General features: G+C 44.3%; 1 protein-coding gene across 1 annotated transcript in view; it reads left to right on the top strand.

Annotated features, from left to right (window-relative positions):
* The window catches only part of LOC124043287 (CUB and sushi domain-containing protein 3-like), a 720,075-nt gene that overhangs the window by 212,284 nt on the left and 484,023 nt on the right, over positions 1–23,768 (top strand). Inside the window, exon 4 of the mRNA XM_046361728.1 lies at positions 2,648–2,842. Coding sequence (XP_046217684.1) covers positions 2,648–2,842 — 195 coding nt within the window. The remainder of the gene's footprint in view (positions 1–2,647; positions 2,843–23,768) is intronic.

The raw sequence follows: 23,768 nt of genomic DNA, 5'->3' as shown, positions 1-23,768 counted from the left end.
TCATGACATCAATAACCCTAGTACACAATGGTAGTCACTCAGAATCATGATATAAATATCCCTAGTAGATAATGGTAGTCACTCAGAATCATGACATCAATAACCCTAGTTGACAATGGTAGTCATTCAGAACCATGATATCAATAACCCCAGTTGACAATGGTAGTCATTCAGAATCATGATATCAATAACCCCAGTTGACAATGGTAGTCATTCAGAATCATGATATCAATAACCCCAGTTGACAATGGTAGTCATTCAGAATCATGATATCAATAACCCCAGTTGACAATGGTAGTCATTCAGAATCATGATATCAATAACCCCAGTTGACAATGGTAGTCATTCAGAATCATGATATCAATAACCCCAGTTGACAATGGTAGTCATTCAGAATCATGATATCAATAACCCCAGTTGACAATGGTAGTCATTCAGAATCATGATATCAATAACCCCAGTTGACAATGGTAGTCATTCAGAATCATGATATCAATAACCCCAGTTGACAATGGTAGTCATTCAGAACCATGATATCAATAACCCTAGTTGACAATGGTAGTCATTCAGAATCATGATATCAATAACCCCAGTTGACAATGGTAGTCATTCAGAACCATGATATCAATAACCCCAGTTGACAATGGTAGTCATTCAGAATCATGATATCAATAACCCCAGTTGACAATGGTAGTCATTCAGAACCATGATATCAATAACCTGGCTAAAAATGGTAGTCATTTAGATCCATTATATCAGTAATCCTAGTAAAAATTGGTGTCATTCAGAACCATGATATCAAAAACCTGGCTACAAATGGTAGTCATTTAGATCCATTATATCAGTAATCCTAGTAAAAATCGTTGTCATTCAGAACCATGATATCAAAAACCTGGCTACAAATGGTAGTCATTTAGATCCATTATATCAGTAATCCTAGTAAAAATCGTTGTCATTCAGAACCATGATATCAAAAACCTGGCTACAAATGGTAGTAATTTAGATCCATTATATCAATAATCCTAGTAAAAATCGTTGTCATTCAGAACCATGGTATAAATAACCCTAGTAGACAATGGTAGTCATTCAGAACCATTATATAAATATCCCTAGTCAACAATGGTAGTCATTCTAATAAAACAGAAGAGGTCACAATTGGAGGTGTTGCAAATTGTGCTGCAGTTATTACCTCATGCCCATGAGCTCTTGAGCCCATCCACCACTAAACCAACACATACACTAACCAACACACTCAGACGCACGCACATACACACTCACACCCTTTAGGTATATGAGACTAATGATGATCTCCCGTTGTTAAAAAGGAAGACACACACACTGGCTGTTAGCCTAATGAGTCTGTTTTCATTCAAGCTATTTTACAACATCAGGACCACGGTAATTAGCACTATTAAATTAATAAAGTTGGCACTCCGTTACCTGCAGACATCAATGTCTGTCACTCTGTGTTTCCCTCGGCTAACTGTGTGTGTGCACAGTATGTGTGTATTAAAGAGAAGAGAAGGAACAGACACTTTCTTCTTTGCTCCAAAGTCTTGCTCTAAAGTCACAGAAAAGAGGATTCCAGTTTGTTCTGACTGATTTGAAGATAATATCCTCCATGATCAGGCACACTTTTACTATTCCCTTCTTTCTTATTCCCAGTGTTCACAATGTGTTTTATTGGTAATAAGAATCATCCCCCAGCAAATCCACTGAGAACTGTTCACCTGAGCATTAGTTGGCTGGCTGACACACTGGAATATAATGGGAGCAACCAGCGATGGCTAGCTGTATCTCTATTGGTCGACTCTCACAATCCTCTCTCTCTCTCTCTCTCTCTCTCTCTCTCTCTCTCTCTCTCTCTCTCTCTCTCTCTCTCTCTCTATATATATATATATATATATATATATATATATATATATATATATATATATATATATATATATATCTCACTCACTCTTTCCCTGTCTCTCTCTTCTATATACATATATCTCACTCTCTCTTTCTCTCTCTGACTCTATCTAGATCTTTCCCTCTCTCACTCACTCTTTTTCGTTCTCTGTCTCTGTCTCTGTCTCCGTCTCTCTCTATCTCTAACTCTCTGAATCATATATATCTCTTCTTCCTGTCTCAGTACCTTCTCTATCTTTTTGAGTCTTTTTTTCACTCAAATACTGCACACATTTCTCATTTTTCTACTGTATCTTCTTTCTCAGCCAGTATATGGTTATCTTGTCTTGCTCTCCCAGCATGAAGCTAAAGCTGAACCCAACCCACCCAGCACAATGTGAATGCCCTTGGCTGTTTCCACTGTGTCCCTACCTTCAGATGTGCAGTCAAGTTCCATGTGAATGCAGCACTGAACTGCATGTAATGGCAGTGAGGGAGCCACTGCCATTTTCCGCCTGGCTTGATACTCAGTTGAGTTGAGAAACATGAGAAAGAAGGAGGGATGGAGAGAGAAAGAGGGGGAGAGAACGAAGTAAGGAGGGAGGGAAGGAGAGAAAGAAGGGGAGAGAGAAAGATAAATAAAGGGAGAGAACAAAGGGAGGGGGAGAGAAGCAGAGAAAACCAACCATGTTTAATTTCTTACACAACCGGGTACTTAATGCATAACGACTGTCTCCCCTCTTGTCCCCATCAGAACTGCAGATCAGTGCCTGTGGAAACCCCGGGGTACCTCCCAAAGGCATCCTTGTCGGGACACGCTTTAATGTGGGGGACAAGATCCACTACAGCTGTGTAACTGGGTACGTCCTGGATGGGCACCCCCAGCTCACCTGTGTCACCAATGCGGAGAAGGGTGCCGTGTGGGACTTCCCTGTGCCCATCTGCAGAGGTGAGAGTCCATGCCCTGGCCTGTTAGTGTGTGTGTGTGTGTGTGTGTGTGTGTGTGTGTGTGTGTGTGTGTGTGTGTGTGTGTGTGTGTGTGTGTGTGTGTGTGTGTGTGTGTGTGTGTGTGTGTGTGTGTGTGCGTGCGTGCGTGCGTGCGTGCGTGCGTGCGTGCGTGCGTGCGTGCGTGCGTGCGTGCGTGCGTGCGTGCGTGCGTGCGTGCGTGTGTGTGTGTGTGTGTGTGTGTGTGTGTGTGTGTGTGTGTGTGTGTGTGTGTGTGTGCGTGTGTGTGTGTGTCATAACGTCAGTGACAGCTGCATGCTAACGATATGGGAGTGTGTCTGTAGAGATGGTAGGCTGTGTGTATGGCAGATGTGTAATACATTTGTCCATATGTGGTTGTGTTTCCTTTGCATCTGTGGGTGTTCATCTGTGAAAGTTTCTGTGTGCATGTCTGTGTCCCTTTTGTGTTTTTGTGTAACCTTTGGATGAGGTGAAAATGTGTGGGTGTGAGAGGGAAAGAGAGTGAGAGAGAGAGACAAGGAGTACATGCATGTGCGTGGCCATGTTTTTGCACACCGTAAGAGAGCTTTCTAACAATGTACACCATCCTATCATCTGGATAGTCACAGTGGATAGTTTTATTAGTTTTGAAAAATGTTCAAACAGTTTATTGGTAACATTTTCCAGTATGTGAGAACTCATACACTACATGACCACCAAGAGTATGTGAACACCTGCTCTTCAGACATCTCATTCCAACATCATGGGAATTAATAGGGAGTTGGTCCCCTCTTTGCTGCTATAACAGACTCTGTTCAACTGAGAAGGCTTTCCACTAGAAGTTGGAACATTGCTGCAGAGACTTGCTTACATTCAGCCACAAGGGCGTTAGTGAGGTCAGGCACTGATGTTGGGCAATTAAGCCTGGCTTGCAGTTCATCCCAAAGGTGTTCAATGGGGTTGAGCTCAGAGCTATGTGCAGGCCAGTCAAGTTCTTCCACACCGATCTTGACAAACTATTATTATTATAATATTTTTTTGTAGTACTTTTACCCCTTTTTCGTGATATCCAATTGGTAGTTTGTCTTGTCCCATCGCTGCAACTCCCCTAACGACTCAGGAGAGGCAAAGGACAGGAGCCATGCATCCTCCAAAACACGATCCTGCCAAGCCGCACTGCTTCTTGACACACTGCTCACTTAACCTAGAAGCCAGCTGCACCAATGTGTCGGAGGAAACACCGTCCAGCTGGCGACCAAAGTCAGCTTGCATCCCGGCCGGCCAAACCCTCCTCTAACTCGGACTACACTGGGCCCAACCCTCCCCTAACCCGGTCTACACTGGGCCAAACCCTCCCCTAACCCGGACTACACTGGGCCCAACCCTCCCCTAACCCGGTCTACACTGGGCCAAACCCTCCCCTAACCCAGACTACACTGGGCCCAACGATCCCCTAACCCGGACCACACTGGTCCAAACCCTCCCCTAACCCGGACCACACTGGGCCAAACCCTCCCCTAACCCAGACCACACTGGGCCAAACCCTCCCCTAACCCGGACCACACTGGGCCAAACCCTCCCCTAACCCGGACCACACTGGGCAAATAGTGCGCCGCCTCATGGGTCTCCGAGTCTGGGATCGAACTGCGATGCAGTGCCTTAGACCGCTATGACACTCGGGAGGCCACTCTACAAACTCTTTCTGTATGAACTTCGCTTGCACAGGGGCATTGTCATGCTGAAGCAGGAAAGGTCCTTCCCCAATCTGTTGCCACAATGTTGGAAGCACGGAATCATCTACAATGTCATTGTATGCTGTAGCGTTTAGATTTCCCTTCACTGGAACTAAGGGGCTTAGCACAAAGCATGAAAAACAGCCCCAGACCATTATTCCTCCTGCACCAAACTTTACAGTTGGCGCTATGCAGCATTCTTCTGACATCCGCCAAACCCAGATTCACCCATCAGACTGTCAGATGGTGAAGTGTGATTCATCACTCCAGAGAACACGTTTACACTGCTTCAGAGTCCAATGGCGGTGAGCTTTACAAATAAAATCCAACTTTATTTGTCACATGACCGTGAAATGCTTACTTACAAGCCATTAACCAACAGTGCAGTTCAAGAAGAACACATTTATCCAGTAAACTAAACTAAAAAGTCATAATAAAAAGTAACACAATAAGAATAACAATAACAATAACAAGGCTATATACAGGGGGCACCGGTACCGAGTCAGTGTGTGGGGGTACAGGTTAGTTAAGGTAATTTGTACATGTAGGTAGGGGTGAAGTGACTATGCAAAGATAATAAACAGCCAGTAGCATAAGTGTACAAAAGGGAGGGGGTTGTCAATGTAAAATGTCCGGTGGTGATTATATTAATTGTTCAGCAGTCTTATGGCTTGGGGGTAGAAGTTGCTGAGGAGTCTTTTGGTCCTAGACTTGGTAGCAGAGAAAACTATCTGGAGTCTCTGACAATTTTATGGGCTTTCCTCCGACACCGACTATTATATAGGTCCTGGATGACAGGAAGCTTGGCCCCAGTGAATTCCTTGGCTGTTCGCACTACCCTCTGTAGCGCCTTACGGTCAGATGCCATGCAGTTGCCATACCAGGCGGTGATGCACTTATTGATGAAGCTGATGACTGAGGTGGTGTAGTCCTCAATGCCATTAGATGAATCCAGGGAACATATTCCAGTCTGTGCTAGTAAAACAGTCCTGTAGTGTTGCATCCGCGTCATCTGACCACTTCCGTATTGAGTGAGTCACTGGTACTTCCTGCTTTAGTTTTTGCTTGGAAGCAGGAATCAGGAGGATAGAATTATGGTCAGATTTGACAAATGGGGGGTGGGGGTGAGCTTCGTATGCATCTCTGTGTGTGGGGTAAAGGTGGTCTAGGATTTTTTATATCTCTGGTTGCACATGTGACATGCTGGTAAAAAAATGTGGTAAAAATGATTTAAGTTTGCCTGCCTTAAAGTCCCCGGCTACTAGGAGCGTCGCTTCTGGGTGAGCATTTTCTTATTTGCTTATGGCCTTATAGAGTTGGTTGAGAGCTGTCTTAGTGCTGGCTTCGTTCTGTGGTGGTAAATAGATGGCTACGAATAAAACTGACGTTTTTTACGAGCTACGCACTTCAGCCCTCGCGGTCCCGTTCTGTGAGCTTGTGTGACCTACCAATTTGCAGCTGACCCGTTGTTTCTCCTAGACGTTTCCCCTTCACAACAGCAATTACAGACTGGGGCAGCTCAAGCAGGGCATAAATTTGACGTACTAACTTGTTGGAAAGGTGGCATCTTATGACTGTGCCACGTTGAAAGTCACTGAGCTCTTCAGTAAGGCCATTCTACTGCCAATGTTTGTCTATGGCGATTGCATGGCTGTGTGCTCGATTTTATACATCTGCCAGCAACAAGTGTTACTAAAATAGCTGAATCCGCTCATTTGAAGGGGTGTCCACATACTTTTGTATATGTAGTGTATTTCAGAGCGCCATCTATAGAAAAGGCTGTCTCCTCTGCCACTGTGAGTCAACTGAGATGGCAGTAAACACAGAATAGAATCACAGTTGTGAGCAGACAGGAGATTTTCCATAAGAGCTGTGGAAAGTTATTCATAAACCACGACATTATCAGCATATAGGAACACACACACATACACCATCAGCATACAGAGGAAGAAGCCTGTGATCTGCTGCACTTGCTTTAAACACATCCAGATGTATTGTTCCTGTGTTGGGGCCAATTATAATGTGCATTATCCATGACCATTTTCAAATAAGAGCCTCTTCATAGACATCCGTGTGCCTCCGCCTGATATGTCCTTCATGATGAGTCTGAGATGAAAGCAACGTGCATCATCTTGCCTTTCTGTCTGATGCACACTGGATAGAATTACCAGTTAGCCCCAGTCAATTGCACAATAAGTATTAATGTTACCCCTCCCTCTGGCAATGCAACACCATCCTACAAATAAGTGCATATTAAAATAAACCATTAAGTGATCCGTAATTCAACAAGGTTGTTTATAAAAAGGTGAAATGAAACAGAAATTGAGAAAATAAACTCAGATCCATCGGCATTACGAACCTATTATCTGTGTCGGCCTATGGTCATTCAGCATGTGGTTATGAATAAGCACAGAGTAATGTGAGGCTGTGGTCAAAAGTAGTGCACTATAAAAGGAATAAGGTGCCATTTAGGATGCAACATAACAGGATGTTAAATATACTGTATACTGTACAATACAATCATTTTCATGTTGTCCTCATGACATTGGTTGTGAATAGGTTATTCACTTTGTAGTCCATTCTTTCTGCATTTCAATCACTCTACAATCCTTCAGGGTGACTTCTGGTAATGAATAAGTACTAAGTGACTTTAGCTCAGTGAAATGACAGAAGTAAAGTGTCAATCACAAATCACATACAGTATGTGTTCAGGACGTTGTGTGACACAAAACTGAACCGTAACCTACATGCTCTTAATAGATATTCAGCATGCAATTTGTTGTCCCAGATCAGATCATGTGATACCTCTTTACATCTGGAATTCAATCACCAATCATTTCCTGTTTAAATAGAAGACAAACTCAAAATGGCCTCCACATCTTTAGTAGAAGGCGGGAGGCCATCGGTTCCATCACAATCGGCCGGGTGAATTATCTCGAGTAAAGCAATTTATGCATAACCACAAGCAAGCATTCGGAAGATCATCTAGAAATGTACATTCTGACTGGGGCTTGTGCTCTTTGTATATTAGTGGGCCAGGGAGCCACTCGCTGAGGGCTAATGTGATGAGAATCTCAATGGCTGATCTGCTGCCTGCCAAGACCCTGGCATTGGTACAAATTGATTTTTTGCAGGCATTCTTCAACCCTCAAATAGAAATGAGAGACTATTTTGCTGAGTTGAAGGCCAACTACCCATTCCCTGGACATTATAAGATGCGCATTTGCCTTGCATGAATGTTTGAGGGGAGGAAAGTAATACGTACACTGACAAAACTCCAAATTAGATTGGCTTGGATTTGAATGGGAAATACACACTGCTGTGTGTGTCTGTGTGTGCTCTGTAAAAAAGTTTCAACCAAGTACTGTATTATTAAGTAACTGGTTCCACACTCTTGGTTACTCAACTTTTCGGTCAAAGTGCTACCTAAACTTAATATGTTTAGTTGGCCCAAACTTAGCTCCAACATGAGAAAACGTACACAAAAATGTCATCAACTTAAAATTGAGTGTTTGCTCCAATTGTCTCATAATGTTCATTCAACTAGAAATTATTATGACTTGAGCATCTTACCCCCCCCCCAAAAAAAGACTATAGAACTAGTTACACAAACACAGTGCTTAAAACATACAATATTTTCAACAAGTTGACGTATATGATTATATTGTGCGTGTTCATATATACAGTAATTAATATTCAACATGTCCTCACCTCGGATTTGAACTTACAACTCTTAATTCACAGCAGTTGCGATTTTGGCAGGTAAATCTTGATGGGCCAAAAAATTCAAATGTGGGATGCATTCCAGCAAAGCCATTACACTACACAACACTAAACAATACATGAATTGCACTACACCACTGCTACACCTGGCTATCAGCAAGCCTTGTCTGGCAGCGAAACAGTTCATTCAGCCTCATTTACTGCCTTTAAATAAAATCATAGCTGATATGACTGACTTGCTGAAAGAAATGTGGTTTCTACTGACTTTGAAGATGTACAAACTACGGCATAAGAGGATGACAAGCGGAAAAGAGGCAATACGTCATTTCGATTAAGACATTAATGCGCGAGCTAGCACGGACATAGTCAATATAACTATTTGTTCAGCACCTTTGAAATGTACAGGGACAGAATTCAGAAATGGGCCGTTCTTACAGTATTCTCCCTGTACACCAAGTCAGAACCGTAAGATAAATGAAAATCTAATCAAAGTTTATTTGTCACGTGCGCTGAAAACAACAGGTGTAGACCTTACAATTAAATGCTTACTTACAGGCTCTAACCAATAGTGCAGAAAATGTATTAGATGAAGGGGGCATATAAGCAGACAATGAAAGCTCTTACAATATTTGATGATTACATTTCTCAAAAAGAGGAACACCACCAAGGCTACATGAGCACCACCAAGTCAGAACAGTAGGCAAAATTAAGAGGTGAAAATAGACTAAATTATAAGGGTGAGGCACATGTGCTGCTAACAGATTACTACACAGCATACATTTAGTGTTACTTTCTTTGCTACAGTATACATATCTCATTTATGCAGAAACATACAATACATTTTTGCACTCATCTTGTTGTGCTGTGCTCACTTAAACAGGAATTTGGCGCGGCAGTCTTTGTGGTCAAATTTTGTCATCAAACTTTGTCATCAAAGTCTGGATTTACTCTGGATTTATGGTGCTTTCAAGACAACAGGAAACTCAGATCGTAGCTCTAGAAAGAGGCCCAAGTTCCCGATTTACAATTCCGAGTTGGATGAAAGTTCAAAATGTATTTTCCCAGTCATAGCACATTTTTGTCTTGCACTCACTAAAGTCAGATTTTGCAATTCAGAATTATCAGTTGATTTGAGAGCAACACAAATCATGCTTGACAGTATGGCCAATGTTGAATGTTTATAATTTTAAACTAGGAAAAGAGACCCTTAATCTTAGCAGGCTAATTGCAGGCTAATGATTGCTTTGCAATGCTTGCAGTTAGCCACTGATTCCTTCCAAACCACTCATTGTTGAATTTGCAATTTCCAACTTGTTGAGTAATGTTTATGTCCAGTGGCCGATGAGCACTGATACATTTGATCTAGAATTTCTCTTCATATGACAAGGATTAAAAAGGATTTGCCAGTAGATTGTCGACTTGATGTTGTCCAATCAAAGTCCAATCAAAGCTACTGTAGATATAACGTGATCCTTTTATCTTTGGCCAATGACATTGAGCCTTCTTGGATGGGCACTTCTTATGTAACTCTATGGCAGCACCCCTAGAGCTCTACCCTTATACTTGGCAGTGATGAAGTGTACCCATGAGGGACTGTCACGCCCTGACCTTAGAGAACCATTTCATTTCTCTGTTTGGTTAGGTCAGGGTATGATGTGTGGTGGGCATTCTATGTTTTGTTTTCTATGTTTCTTTATTTCTATGTTTTTTTAATTTTTTATTATTTTTTTTTATGCCATTTAGCAGACGCTTTTATCCAAAGCGACTTACAGTCATGTGTGCATACATTCTACGTATGGGTGGTCTCGGGGATCGAACCCACTACCCTGGCATTACAAGCGCCATGCTCTACCAACTGAGCTACAGGTATGGTTCTCAATCAGGGACAGCTGTCTATCGTTGTCTCTGATTGGGAATCATACATAGGTAGCCCATTTTCCCTTTCAGTGTGGGTAGTTGACTTTGTTAGAGGCATCATAGCCCTGTGAAGCTTCACGGTCGTGCCTTTGTTTTGTTGGCGTCATTTACCTAAATAAAAAGAACATGTACGCTCGCTGCGCTTTGGTCCACTTATTCCTTCTAGGAAGATGACAGTGACAGAACACAGTGCCAATCACGGGTTGCTGGGTTGCCCAACCACAACAGAAAGCTCTAAGCTAGGCTGAAACACCTGCATTTTGGAGAGGCCTTACTTAAGAAAACAAAAAAGAGACCATGTTTGTATTCAGCTTTATTAACTAAATTATGTTTTTGTTTTTTTACATTGTTTGCAAACTAATATGCGACAGGTATTAATGCCAAAATAGCATGCAAAACAGGCAAGCCCCCCCCCAAAAAAAAAGAAGAAAAAAAAGAAAATGTGGGGTTCAAAACTTCCCTGAATGACAGGTCACCACTGTTGTTACGCCACCATTACTGTATAAATTAACATGCACAATGTCAACATGTGTCAAATATATGCGTAGAAAACATTGTATGATAAAAGTACGGTATGTGTAACCAGTTGCACAGCCTGTTTTAATTAAGATGCCTAACTTATAATCTATATTTATGAGACAATTTTAAAATGACTGAATGCTTGCCAACGTTTTGGCCGACTCTTTTTTTCAGGTAACACTTGGACCGAAAAGTTTAGTAAACTAGAAAGGGCCGTGGAACCAGTTACTTAATAATAATTAGTTGAAAACTGGATTTGTGGGTGTTTTTTTGCAATGCAAATTAGCATCATTACTTACCATTTAATGCACATTTCCTCTATTAAAACAGTGGGAGCACCCTTCATGCTTTACAGAATGATTTAGTCTTTACGTTCCATCTAAAAAACTGTAGTCAAGGAACATTTTGTATTTAGACCTATATAAATGTCAGTGCAATGTTAAAATGTTAAAGTACAGTTTGATGTTTGAAAGCTTAAAACAACTTTAGTATAATGGGATCCTTTATAAAGCATGATATCATTTACATGCAGTTTAGTGTGAATGCTATGACAAACATTTCTATGAATACCAGAATGCAAGTCTAATCAGTGCCCCACACCTTCCAGTTAATTATTAATAATTGCCAACGTGACTGAAGTCATGGCTCCAAAAACAGTCAGTAGATATTTATGTTTAACAGTTCTAGTTAACACTTTAATGCTGTTCTATTTACTATAGAACAGTATTTAATTTGTTTCGAGAATATTTTTTAATTCCAGGCTGCCCAATTCTGACATTTTGTCACAAATTGGTCTATTTGACAATAATTGGGAAAAATATCAGAATTGGTCTGCCTGTGTAAACGCAGCCTAGGATGCCTATCTGGAATCTTCATGAGTGTGTGCTGCAAATCTGCCAAGCCTGAAATAGCATTTCTCTCTGTTAAACTTTGGCGTCAAATCAAATCAAAATGTTATTAGTCACATGCCAAATACAAATGCCTAACTAACAGTGCAGTTTCAAAAAATACGGATAAGAATAAGAGATAAAAGTAACAAGTAATTAAAGAGCAGCAGTAGAAAATTAACAATATATACATGGGGGTGCCGGTAAAGAGTCAATGTGCGGGGACACCGGTTAGTTGAGGTAGTATGTACATGTAGGTAGAGTTCATTAAAATTACTATGCATAGATGACAACAGAGAGTGGCAGTGGTGTGGAGAGGGGGGGGGCAATGCAAATAGTATGGGTAGCCATTTGACAAGATGTTCAGGATTCTTATGGCTTTGGGGTAGAAGCTGTTTAAAAGCCTCTTGGACCTAGACTTGGCACTCCGGTACCGCTTGCTGTGTGGTAGCAGAGAGAACAGTCTATGACTAGGGTTTAAGGCCTACCTCTGCCACCACCTGGTATAGAGGTCCTGGAAGGGCAGGAAGCTTGGTGATGTACTGGGCCGTTCACACTACCCTCTGTAGAGCCTTGCGGTCGGAGTCAGAGCAGTTGCCATAACAGGCAGTGATGCAACCAGTCAGGATGCTCTCGATGGTGCAGCAGTAAAGCCTTTTGAGGATCTGAGGACCCGTGCCATATCTTTTCAGTCTCCTGAGGGGGAATAGATTTTGTCATGCCCGCTTCACTCAATCTAGGTAGGTTGAAAAAAGACATTTAAAATCCCAGTATTTATTTAAAGACATGCTCCAGAACATTGGTGGCTACTACTTTTATTTTCAAACCTCCCACTTTGGACTTGATGTTTAAATGTATTGTTCATACATACATAATCTATGAGCATAATTACTGTCAACATTGCAGTAATATTGTCATGTTTTGTCTTATATTGTCTTGTCATTTTGCTTTTCCTTCTGTTCGTTTTCCCCCTGCTGGTCTTTTTAGGTTCGTTCCCCTTTTTCTCTCTCCCTTCCTCTCTCTCTTCTCTCTATCGTTCCGTTCCTGCTCCCAGCTGTTCCTATTCCCCTAATCAATCATTTAGTCTTCCCACACCTGTTCCCTATCTTTTCCCCTGATTAGAGTCCCTATTTCTCCCCTTGTTTTCCGTTTCTGCCCTGTCGGATCCTTGTCTATTGTTCACCGTGCTGTGTCTGTGTATCGCCCTGTCGTGTCGTGTTTCCCTCAGATGCTGCGTGGTGAGCAGGTGTCTGAGTCTGCTACGTTCAAGTGCCTTCCCGAGGCAACCTGCAGTTCAAGATCGAGTCTCCAGTCTGTTCTCGTCATTACGAGTGGAATTGTGCTTTATGATTGTATTTTTACTTTACTGGATTAAAGACTCTGTTTTCGCCAAGTCGCTTTTGGGTCCTCATTCACCTGCATAACAGAAGGATCCGACCAAAGAATGGACCCAGCGACTACAGACGCTCGTAACACTGCCGTCGAGATCCAAGGAGCCATGCTCGGCAGACACGAGCAGGAATTGTCTGCTGCTCGCCATGCCGTGGAGAACCTGGCCGCTCAGGTTTCCGACCTCTCTGGACAGTTCCAGAGTCTTCGTCTCGTGCCACCTGTTACTTCCTGGCCTGCCGAGCCTCCGGAACCTAGGGTTAATAACCCACCTTGCTACTCCGGGCAGCCCACGGAGTGCCGCTCCTTTCTCACCCAGTGTGATATTGTGTTCTCTCTCCAACCCAACACATACTCTAGAGAGAGAGCTCGGGTTGCTTACGTCATTTCACTCCTTACTGGCCGGGCTCGAGAGTGGGGCACAGCTATCTGGGAGGCAAGGGCTGATTGCTCTAACAATTACCAGAACTTTAAAGAGGAGATGATTCGGGTTTTTGACCGTTCAGTTTTTGGTAGGGAGGCTTCTAGGGCCCTGGCTTCCCTATGCCAAGGTGATCGATCCATAACGGATTACTCTATTGAGTTTCGCACTCTTGCTGCCTCTAGTGAGTGGAACGAGCCGGCGCTGCTCGCTCGTTTTCTGGAGGGACTCCACGCAGTGGTTAAAGATGAGATTCTCTCCCGGGAGGTTCCTTCAAGTGTGGACTCTTTGATTGCTCTCGCCATCCGCATAGAACGACGGGTAGATCTTCGTCACCAGGCTCGTGGAAGAGAGCTCGCGTCAACGGTGTTTCCCTGCTCCGCATCGCAACCATCTCCCTCCTCTGGCTCAGAGACTGAGCCCATGCAGCTGGGAGGTATTCGCATCTCGACTAAGGAGAGGGAACGGAGGATCACCAACCGCCTGTGCCTCTATTGCGGACTTGCTGGACATTTTGTTAATTCATGTCCAGTAAAAGCCAGAGCTCATCAGTAAGCGGAGGGCTACTGGTGAGCGCTACTACTCAGGTCTCTCCATCTAGATCCTGTACTACTTTGTCGGTCCATCTACGCTGGACCGGTTCGGGTGCTTCATGCAGTGCCTTGATAGACTCTGGGGCTGAGGGTTGTTTCATGGACGAAGCATGGGCTCGGAAACATGACATTCCTTTCAGAGAGTTAGACAAGCCTACGCCCATGTTCGCCTTAGATGGTAGTCATCTTCCCAGTATCAGATTTGAGACACTACCTTTAAACCTCACAGTATCTGGTAACCACAGTGAGACTATTTCTTTTTTGATTTTTCGTTCACCTTTTACACCTGTTGTTTTGGGTCATCCCTGGCTAGTATGTCATAATCCTTCTATTAATTGGTCTAGTAATTCTATCCTATCCTGGAACGTTTCTTGTCATGTGAAGTGTTTAATGTCTGCCATCCCTCCCGTTTCTTCTGTCCCTACTTCTCAGGAGGAACCTGGCGATTTGACAGGAGTGCCGGAGGAATATCATGATCTGCGCACGGTCTTCAGTCGGTCCCGAGCCAACTCCCTTCCTCCTCACCGGTCGTATGATTGTAGTATTGATCTCCTTCCGGGGACCACTCCTCCTCGGGGTAGACTATACTCTCTGTCGGCTCCCGAACGTAAGGCTCTCGAGGATTATTTGTCTGTGTCTCTTGACGCCGGTACCATAGTGCCTTCTTCCTCTCCGGCCGGGGCGGGGTTTTTTTTTGTTAAGAAGAAGGACGGTACTCTGCGCCCCTGCGTGGATTATCGAGGGCTGAATGACATAACGGTTAAGAATCGTTATCCGCTTCCCCTTATGTCATCAGCCTTCGAGATTCTGCAGGGAGCCAGGTGTTTTACTAAGTTGGACCTTCGTAACGCTTACCATCTCGTGCGCATCAGAGAGGGGGACGAGTGGAAAACGGCATTTAACACTCCGTTAGGGCATTTTGAGTACCGGGTTCTGCCGTTTGGTCTCGCCAATGCGCCAGCTGTTTTTCAGGCATTAGTTAATGATGTTCTGAGAGACATGCTGAACATCTTTGTTTTTGTCTATCTTGACGATATCCTGATTTTTTCACCATCACTCGAGATTCATGTTCAGCACGTTCGACGTGTTCTACAGCGCCTTTTAGAGAATTGTCTCTACGTGAAGGCTGAGAAGTGCTCTTTTCATGTCTCCTCCGTTACTTTTCTCGGTTCCGTTATTTCCGCTGAAGGCATTCAGATGGATTCCGCTAAGGTCCAAGCTGTCAGTGATTGGCCCGTTCCAAGGTCACGTGTCGAGTTGCAGCGCTTTCTAGGTTTCGCTAATTTCTATCGGCGTTTCATTCGTAATTTCGGTCAAGTTGCTGCCCCTCTCACAGCTCTTACTTCTGTCAAGACGTGTTTTAAGTGGTCCGGTTCCGCCCAGGGAGCTTTTGATCTTCTAAAAGAACGTTTTACATCCGCTCCTATCCTCGTTACTCCTGACGTCACTAGACAATTCATTGTCGAGGTTGACGCTTCAGAGGTAGGCGTGGGAGCCATTCTATCCCAGCGCTTCCAGTCTGACGATAAGGTTCATCCTTGCGCTTATTTTTCTCATCGCCTGTCGCCATCTGAACACAACTATGATGTGGGTAACCGCGAACTGCTCGCCATCCGCTTAGCCCTAGGCGAATGGCGACAGTGGTTGGAGGGGGCGACCGTTCCTTTTGTCGTTTGGACAGACCATAAGAACCTTGAGTACATCCGTTCTGCCAAACGACTTAATGCTCGTCAAGCTCGTTGGGCGTTGTTTTTCGCTCATTTCGAGTTTGTGATTTCTTACCGTCCGGGTAGCAAGAACACCAAGCCTGATGCCTTATCCCGTCTTTTTAGTTCTTCTGTGGCTCCTACTGATCCCGAGGGGATTCTTCCTTATGGGCGTGTTGTCGGGTTGACAGTCTGGGGAATTGAAAGACAGGTTAAGCAAGCACTCACGCACACTGCGTCGCCGCGCGCTTGTCCAAGTAACCTTCTTTTCGTTCCTGTTTCCACTCGTCTGGCTGTTCTTCAGTGGGCTCACTCTGCCAAGTTAGCTGGTCATCCCGGTGTTCGAGGCACTCTTGCGTCTATTCGCCAGCGCTTTTGGTGGCCGACTCAGGAGCGTGACACGCGCCGTTTCGTGGCTGCTTGTTCGGACTGCGCGCAGACTAAGTCAGGTAACTCTCCTCCTGCCGGTCGTCTCAGACCGCTCCCCATTCCTTCTCGACCATGGTCTCACATCGCCCTAGACTTCATTACCGGTCTGCCTTTGTCTGCGGGGAAGACTGTGATTTCATTCCCCTCGCTAAACTTCCTTCCGCTAAGGAGACGGCACAAATCATCATCGAGAATGTGTTCAGAATTCATGGCCTCCCGTTAGACGCCGTTTCAGACAGAGGCCCGCAATTCACGTCACAGTTTTGGAGGGAGTTCTGTCGTTTGATTGGTGCGTCCGTCAGTCTCTCTTCCGGGTTTCATCCCCAGTCTAACGGTCAAGCAGAGAGGGCCAATCAGACGATTGGTCGCATACTACGCAGCCTTTCTTTCAGAAACCCTGCGTCTTGGGCAGAACAGCTCCCCTGGGCAGAATACGCTCACAACTCGCTTCCTTCGTCTGCTACCGGGTTATCTCCGTTTCAGAGTAGTCTGGGTTACCAGCCTCCTTGGGCAGAACAGCTGAGCGCACCTGGAGGAGGGTGAGGTCTGCACTTTGCCGTTACAGGGCACAGACTGTGAGAGCCGCCAATAAACGTAGGATTAAGAGTCCTAGGTATTGTTGCGGCCAGAGAGTGTGGCTTTCCACTCGCAACCTTCCTCTTACGACAGCTTCTCGTAAGTTGACTCCGCGGTTCATTGGTCCGTTCCGTGTCTCCCAGGTCGTCAATCCTGTCGCTGTGCGACTGCTTCTTCCGCGACATCTTCGTCGCGTCCATCCTGTCTTCCATGTCTCCTGTGTCAAGCCCTTTCTTCGCACCCCCGTTCGTCTTCCCTCCCCCCCTCCCGTCCTTGTCGAGAGCGCACCTATTTACAAGGTACATAGGATCATGGACATGCGTTCTCGGGGACGGGGTCACCAATACTTAGTGGATTGGGAGGGTTACGGTCCTGAGGAGAGGAGTTGGGTTCCGTCTCTGGACGTGCTGGACCGTTCACTTATTGATGATTTCCTCCGTTGCCGCCAGGATTCCTCCTCGAGTGCGCCAGGAGGCGCTCGGTGAGTGGGGGGGTACTGTCATGTTTTGTCTTATATTGTCTTGTCATTTTGCTTTTCCTTCTGTTCGTTTTCCCCCTGCTGGTCTTTTTAGGTTCGTTCCCCTTTTTCTCTCTCCCTTCCTCTCTCTCTTCTCTCTATCGTTCCGTTCCTGCTCCCAGCTGTTCCTATTCCCCTAATCAATCATTTAGTCTTCCCACACCTGTTCCCTATCTTTTCCCCTGATTAGAGTCCCTATTTCTCCCCTTGTTTTCCGTTTCTGCCCTGTCGGATCCTTGTCTATTGTTCACCGTGCTGTGTCTGTGTATCGCCCTGTCGTGTCGTGTTTCCCTCAGATGCTGCGTGGTGAGCAGGTGTCTGAGTCTGCTACGTTCAAGTGCCTTCCCGAGGCAACCTGCAGTTCAAGATCGAGTCTCCAGTCTGTTCTCGTCATTACGAGTGGAATTGTGCTTTATGATTGTATTTTTACTTTACTGGATTAAAGACTCTGTTTTCGCCAAGTCGCTTTTGGGTCCTCATTCACCTGCATAACAAATATATAACAATTCACAGCAATACACAAACATCTAAAAGTAAAAGAATGGAATTAAGAAATATATAAATATTAGGACGAGCAATGTTGAGTGTCATTGACTGACATACAGTAGAATACAGTATATGTATATGAAATTAGTATAGTAGTAGGTAAACATTATTAAAGTTACTAGTGTTCCATTATTAAAGTGACCAGTGATTCCATGACTATGTAGATACAGTAGGGCAGCAGCCTCAAGGTGCAGGGTTGAGTAACCCGGTGGTAGCCGGCTAGTGATTGCTATTTAACAGTCTGATGGCCTTGAAATAGAAGCTGTTTTTCAGTCTCTCAGTCCCAGCTTTTATGCACATGTACTGACCTCACCTTCTGGATGATAGTGGGGTGAACAGGCTATGACTCAAGGTGGTTGATGTCCTTGATGATCTGTTTGGCCTTCCTGTGACATCGGGGGCTGTAGGTGTCTTGGAGTGCAGGCAGTGTGACCCCTAAGACCGCATCACCCTCATGAGAGCCCTGCAGTTGCGGGCGGTGCAGTTGCCATACCAGGCGGTGATACAACCCGACAGGATGCTCTGCATCTGTAAAATGTTGTGAGGTTCTTAGTGGCCAAGCCAAATTTCTTCAACCTCCTGGGTGAAACATTTCAGATTGTCAGTGATGTGTACGCCGAGGAACTGAAGGCTTTTCACCTTATCCAATGTGGTCCCGTCGATGTGCATAGGGGCTGTGCTCCCTCTGCTGTCTCCTTTGTTTTGTTGACGTTGATGGAGAGGTTTTTTTCCTGGCACCACTTCGCCAGGGCCCTCACCTCCTTCCTGTAGGCTGTCTCGTCATTGTTGGTAATCAGGCCTACTACTGTTGTGTTGTCTGCAAACTTGATGATTGAGATGGAGGTGTGCATGGCCACGCAGTGAACAGGGAGTACAGGAGGGGGCTGAGCACGCACCCATGTGGGGCCCCTGTGTTGAGGATCAGTGTAGTGGAGGTGTTGTTTCTTACCTTCGCCACCTGGGGGGGGGGGTGGCCCGTCAGGAAGTCCAGGACCCAGTTGCATAGGGCGGGATTCATCGTCAGTAGATCTATTGGGCCAGTATGCAAATTGAATTGGGTCTATGCTGTCAGGAAATGTGGAGTTGATATGATCCTTGCCTAGCCTCGCAAAGGACTTCAGGATGACAGAAGTGAGTGTCATAGTCATTTAGTTCAGTTACCTTTGCTTTCTTGGGTACAGGAACAATTGTGGCCATCTTGAAGCAAGTGGGGATAGCAGACTGCAATAGCGAGACTGGTCTGTGCATACTTTGAGGACGCGGCTATGGATGCCGTCTGGGCCGACAGCCTTGCGATGATTAACATGCTTAAATATCTTACTCACGACGGTCACCAAGAACGAGAGCCCTTGTCCTTGGGGGGGCCGCGTAGGTGGCACTGTGTTATCCTCAAAGCGGACGAAGAAGGTGTTTAGCTTGACCAGGAGCAAGACGTTGGTGTGGCTGGTTTTCCCTTTGTAATCCATGATTGTCTGTAGACCCTGCTACATAAGTCTGATGGCTGAGCTGTTGAATTGCGACTCCACTTTGTCTATTAACTGACATTTTACATGTTTGATTGCCTTACGGATGGAATAACTACACTTTTTGTGTTCAACCATATTCCCAGTCACCTTGCCGTGGTTAAATGCGGTGGTTCGTGTTTTCAGTTTTGCACGAATGCTGCCATCTATCCACAGATTTTGGTTTGGGTAGGTTTTAATAGTCACAGTGGGAACAACATCCCCTATACTCTTCCCAATTAACTCAGTCACCGTGAAGTTCATCAGGGTGTGTATAGGGGATGTTATTCCCAACTTCATGGCTTCAATAAGAGGGGTTAGTCGTACTCCCCCGGTTAATCCCAAATCACACACAATTGATAACAGTTTATGGAAACACCAAAACTGAAATAAATGACAAAAATCAACAAAAGTCTATCAACCCCAACAACCCCTAACCTCCTCAACCCCTACTGAGAAACTATTTACAATTTTCTATTTTTCTATTACTATTTTTTTATTGCAGCTTTCAGGTAATAAAGCTTGGGCTTGCAGGTTCGAGTGGGCTGGAGCCTGTGGCAGAGAGAGTTGGTGAGGCCTGTTGTAAATCCGTAAAATCGTCATGACAGTGCTGCTGTACAGGTATAGCGAGAGCCCTAGGGAGGTTTTTTAATCTGCTCAACTCTGCTTTTCTAGTTCTGCTGTGCTGGGGTGACGACATCCTCCAACGGTATTACCAGGCATTACTGTCAATACTTGTCATCCAGCTAACCGAACCTTATACCTGGAATCCCATTTCCCATAAATCAGCTCAACCCAGTCCTAACATCCACAGGCCTGGACAAAAACAGAAGTACTACATACACAACTGCCAAATCAATGCCACTTTTTGGTAACGGGGGACAAAAGTAAAGTTTGTATCTGGACACCTCCCAGCTAGGCTTTCAGGATGTTTGAACCCCTCATAAATAAAGGTGGAGGTGCAGATACAGTGGTATATGTTTGAGGTTTTCTGTGTGTGTGTGTGTGTGTGTGTGTGTGTGTGTGTGTGTGTGTGTGTGTGTGTGTGTGTGTGTGTGTGTGTGTGTGTGTGTGTGTGTGTGTGTGTGTGTGTGTGTGTGTGTGTGTGTGTGTGTGTGTGTGTGTGTGTGTGTGTGTGTGTGTGTGTGTGTGTGTGTGTGTGTGTGTGTGTGTGTGTGTGTGTGTGTGTGTGTGTGTGTGTGTTTCTGTGTTCAGTGTAGTCGCAGATACCAGAATGGTAAACTGGTTTGATGCAAAGCAGAAATGCATGTTGCTAGCCTGGCCCTTCCTACAGATGTAGAGGCAGGTTCAGTATACCACAGTAACATTTTGGCTATAAATATGCATTACATAACACTGGCATCAAAGCTGTTCTTCATCCTGCTCCATGCATTAGGACAATTGTCCAGTATATCTGGAGTAAATGACCAGGTTATAATGGTAGGTGCAGTTACATAATATAATCGTAGCTTTCAGAGATTATATAATAGATTGAGAGAGTGGATATGTGAGGGACAGCAGTGAAATGACGAGCATTGGAAATAGTTACAATATTTTTAGCCAATTACAGGCTGATTTGAATGAACCAAATTGAATTATTTCTGGACCATACTTTGAATGGTTCTACAAACATGATACTCACCCTGACTTGTCTTGTGTAGATTTTGATTGTCACTAATTCTGCATAGTTTACATGATGCCAATCCCTAGCATCAACTTAAAGGCTGTGGTTAGATCAGTTACATTTACCGCCTAAAATGAACTCTCTTTCAGTCAGACAGAATTCCTTGATGTGTATTACAACAGTGATAATTTGACATTCCGACTCTGAGCCCGAACGACAAGCTGTTGATGTAGCTAGCACGTCTTTAATTTTGATAGCCCGATTTGTGCATTGTCAAGAAGCTGAAATCAGCCGACATTTGGACTTAAAGAAGTGCACCACTTCTCGCGTTTCCCCTTGTCTCTTAGCTCTGAGGCCCTGACAGCCCAGCGACCACCTGCTTAACGATGTAAATCCCATAGCTTTTTAACAAGCCTGTTTAAGTGGGAGCTGACATCCACACTACTCCAGTTATACATGCTGAGCACCATAAATGCAGCAACCCAACATAGCTGAGGAAGCATGCATTTAGACTGGGTTGGCTGAATGTATCTCACGCGGTCTGTACTACTAAATAATTGTGACATACAGTATGATTTATCGGTAGGGATCTAAATTTAAAAAATCAGAGTTAGCACTGGTGCTCCCAACTTTTAAAAAAAAGTTAGGAGCACAACATTTAATCTAGGTGCACCAGAATGAATATATGTTTTTCTATTGATTGCGATATAGCTTATTTGGCCTACTGTATATGAATTCACAGCTAGGCTGCCCATCACGGCTGAAACAGAGAAGTACCTACTGCAGCCAGTTGTTTTGCTCTACCCTTAAGCAGGCCTGCAATCTGAAGGCCACATACATTGTTTGTGTATGTGTGCTGTTGGTGAGATCACCTGTCTCACCGCAGTAGCTACCAGGTCGACCAGGGGTTCATGTCGAGCATTATACAAGTCTTTGTATGTACTGCAAACATGAACCGCACACACAAACACACTTTCATGTGCTGATGCCGCCTGGGTTTGCACTTGTCCTCCACATAGCTAATCCAGTACAGCTGTGTTAACTGTCTCTGGCCTACCCTCTGGACACATCATTAAGCAATTGCTCCCTATAGACATACTCCTATATTGAACCCAACAGCTGTTTACTAACTATATTGGAACAGGGAATGGCACTCGCCACATGGTATGACAATGAGAGTAAATGAGTTGTTTCTGTATAGAATAAGGGTGATGAAGTGTCCAAAACACAAAAGCACAAAAATGGCTCATATTCACTGACTCACTGAGTTCTACAGTTTGTTAATCATAATAATACTATATAATATACTGTGTGCCATTTAGCAGATGATTTTATCCAAAGCAGGTGTAAACAAAGTAAGCATTTCACTACATCATTTACACCTGCTGTGACCTGTGTATGTGATGAATACACTTTAATTTAATTCGAAAACGACTTCATGCATGCATAGATTTTACGTACGGATGGGCACGGGAAATCAAATCCACTATCCTGGTGTTGCAAGCACCATGCTCTATGTGTCATGCAGGTGAAAGAGGACCCAAAAGCGACTTGGCGAAAACAGAGTCTTTAATCCAGTAAAGTAAATACAAACAAAAAACACAACTTTCACTCGAAATGACGAGGACAAACTGGAGACTCGATCTTGAACAGCAGGTGAACAGCAGGTTGCCTCGGGAAGGCACTTGAACCAGACAGACTCAGACACCTGCTCACCACGCAGCATCTGAGGAAAACACGACACGACAGGGCGATACACAAACACAGCACGGTGAATTCTAGACAAGGAACCGACAGGACAGGAACGGAACACAAAGGAAGAAATAGGGACTCTAATCAGGGGAAAGGATCGGGAACAGGTGTGGGAAGACTAAATGATTGATTAGGGGAATAGGAACAGCTGGGAGCAGGAACGGAACGATAGAGAGAAGAGAGAGCGAGAGAGTGAGAGAGGGAGGGGGAGAGAGAGGGATAGAAAGAGGGAAAGAACCTAATAAGACCAGCAGAGGGAAACGAATAGAATGGGAAGCACAGGGACAAGACAAGATAATAAATGACAAAACATGACACTATGAACTGAGCTACAGAGGACCACATGTTGTGTGTTCTAAGACAATACAGTATTAAGAGCAAAGATACAGGGTCTCCTAAGTCATATTACTTTCCCTATTGGTTATTTTGTTTTCTGAACTGAATTCATTTCTCTATTGTATTACTTATCTAGTGGTTAGGCTGAAAATCACAGGTCAAAGGATACTGGACTATTCTACCACAATGAACAGTAAATATTCACTTAGAAAAGGTGCTTCAATGGGCTCATCCACTCTCTTTTTCTTCCTAGTTCCCCTATAGTGTTCTTGGCACTGCTACTCAGTACTATTAACCAATGGTAATTTAGAGGCCTTGGACTAGACTGGCACATGGGAATGTTGGCAGGCATTCACCTCCACCAGCCTCAAAGAGCTAACAAAGTTTGCGTACCATATAGCACACTATTCCCTATGTTGTGCACTACTTTTGACCAGAGCCTTGGAACAGCCAAAGAACAAATACCACACCCTTGAGAGAGAGAGAAGAATCAGTCACCATCACTCACGCTCTTGTAAGGAGGTCATCCTGATCTTCATATTGCTATCTATATGTGTCCAAATAAACTTAGATGAAATCATGATTTCGATAATGAGGTTGATGTACCAGGCGCCTTTGAAAGATCTGCAAGCAATTTAACCATGTTTTGGGGACATAGTCATGTCACTGTCAATACTCAACAGTGACATGACTATAATATTGGCATGGGTGATGAATGTCAGACATTGAGGACAGAGTACTCAGCACACCCCAGTGTAGA

Source organism: Oncorhynchus gorbuscha, linkage group LG09 (assembly GCF_021184085.1).
Source record: "Oncorhynchus gorbuscha isolate QuinsamMale2020 ecotype Even-year linkage group LG09, OgorEven_v1.0, whole genome shotgun sequence".
Lineage (NCBI taxonomy): Eukaryota > Metazoa > Chordata > Actinopteri > Salmoniformes > Salmonidae > Oncorhynchus > Oncorhynchus gorbuscha.
Note: the sequence above shows the minus strand (reverse complement) of the source record. Positions and strands in the feature narration are given on the sequence as shown.